This window comes from Eptatretus burgeri, chromosome 10, assembly GCF_056783735.1.
Source record: "Eptatretus burgeri isolate ZD-2024b chromosome 10, Ebu_testis_v1, whole genome shotgun sequence".
Lineage (NCBI taxonomy): Eukaryota > Metazoa > Chordata > Myxini > Myxiniformes > Myxinidae > Eptatretus > Eptatretus burgeri.
In genome coordinates this window covers 84,445,324-84,446,674 of record NC_140970.1, presented here as the reverse complement: position 1 = coordinate 84,446,674, position 1,351 = coordinate 84,445,324, and the positions used below count along the sequence as shown (strand labels likewise).

At 40.0% G+C, this 1,351-nt stretch overlaps 1 protein-coding gene across 3 annotated transcripts in view; it reads left to right on the top strand.

The window, feature by feature from the left end:
• The window catches only part of LOC147019001 (chemokine-like protein TAFA-2), a 524,810-nt gene extending 523,726 nt beyond the window's left edge, over positions 1-1,084 (top strand). For 2 of the 3 annotated variants that reach the window (XM_085899144.1, XM_085899143.1), the window contains exon 5: positions 220-1,084. In XM_085899144.1, coding sequence (XP_085755270.1) covers positions 220-231 — 12 coding nt within the window. In that variant the 3' untranslated portion in view covers positions 232-1,084. The remainder of the gene's footprint in view (positions 1-219) is intronic. The other variant, XR_015062607.1, reaches the window with a different exon arrangement.
• The last annotated feature ends 267 nt before the right edge of the window (positions 1,085-1,351 follow it).

The following is a 1,351-nucleotide window of genomic DNA, read 5'->3' as shown; positions in this document are numbered from 1 at the left end:
CATTTGTTTGGTGGATGAGGCAGCTGACAGACAATATATTTTCCCCACTTTTAGAAGGCAGCAAAGAATAACAATTGGTTTTTTATGACAAGTGTGTGTGTGTGTGTGTGTGTGTGTGTGTGTGTGTGTGTGTGTGTGTGTGTGTGTGTGTGTGTGTGTGTGTGTGCACAGGCACATGTGCTATGTATTTAAGGATTTCTTTTTTCTTTTGTGCTGCAGGTAACACGGTAACAAACAGATCACAACATGGAGTGTCATACAGACACATCAAGTGAGACAGAACAGACAAGGGAGAAGGTACCGACAAATAAAAGTCATGGACAATTATCGGTTGTGAAGATCTCGCCTTGTTTTTTTTAGAACCATCTGCAGCTTCATATTAGCTTAATTTTTGAGTAAACACCAAGAAGAAATTTCATCTCAAAATGGATGCCATTTCACTTTTCTCATCACAAGCCCAACGCCGTTACAAACACATTACCGGGTGCCCTGAATTCCCCATGAACCTGCCAACCAGCTGAGTGGGACCAAGAGAGCTGTTTGACTTGACTGATCTGCTCTTCCCACATCGACTCTTATTAAATGCAACACATTTGTTTTTCAGACAGATAGTTCGCTCCCGAAGACGTTCTGCGATTTTTCTGCCTCCGTCTGACAACAACATATGATTTCTGTCCCGGTTCCCGCTGTTATTAATGTTGTTAAATTTCTTACCTTGTGTTTTGGGTTTCCCTATTATAGACAATATGCCAGGTCTTCCTCTGACCAGGGTTGATGTAGAAACAGTTTAAAATGAAAACACAAAAAAAGGACTACAAGGGATATATACCTGGTTTCGTTGAATAGTGTCAACAGAAAAATGAATGCATATCAGAGTTTGTCAAGGAGTTTGAGTTGAAGTGAAATCGAGATTCATTGAAATTGTTGTATGTTTGAAATCGCGGTCTGCACATCTCCCACGTTTCAGCTTAAATCATCTCGTGTGCTATTCAGTCATTGTGTGAAAGATCACTGTTTGAATGTTTTGTTCCCAAGTTGCATTTCTTTAATTAAACTATATAGACAATAAGGCTACTGATAATGTTTTCATCAAAGTATGAATTTGCAGGTGGAATGTGGGGATGATGGACACACAAGGGAGATATGTCTGTCGAAAGACAATGAACCCAAAGGGTAAGCGTGCAAGTGCAGCGATTTTAAGCATCAATCACAGCAATGCGTTTCTGCTTTTAGCCATCAACCAGAAGACAACATCAGGTTTTTGGGTTTTTTATAACTTAAAAAAAAAATGTGTACACACAGTCAAGGCTCGTGGAAGAGGCAGAACACTGGACCAGGATGTAACAGAACA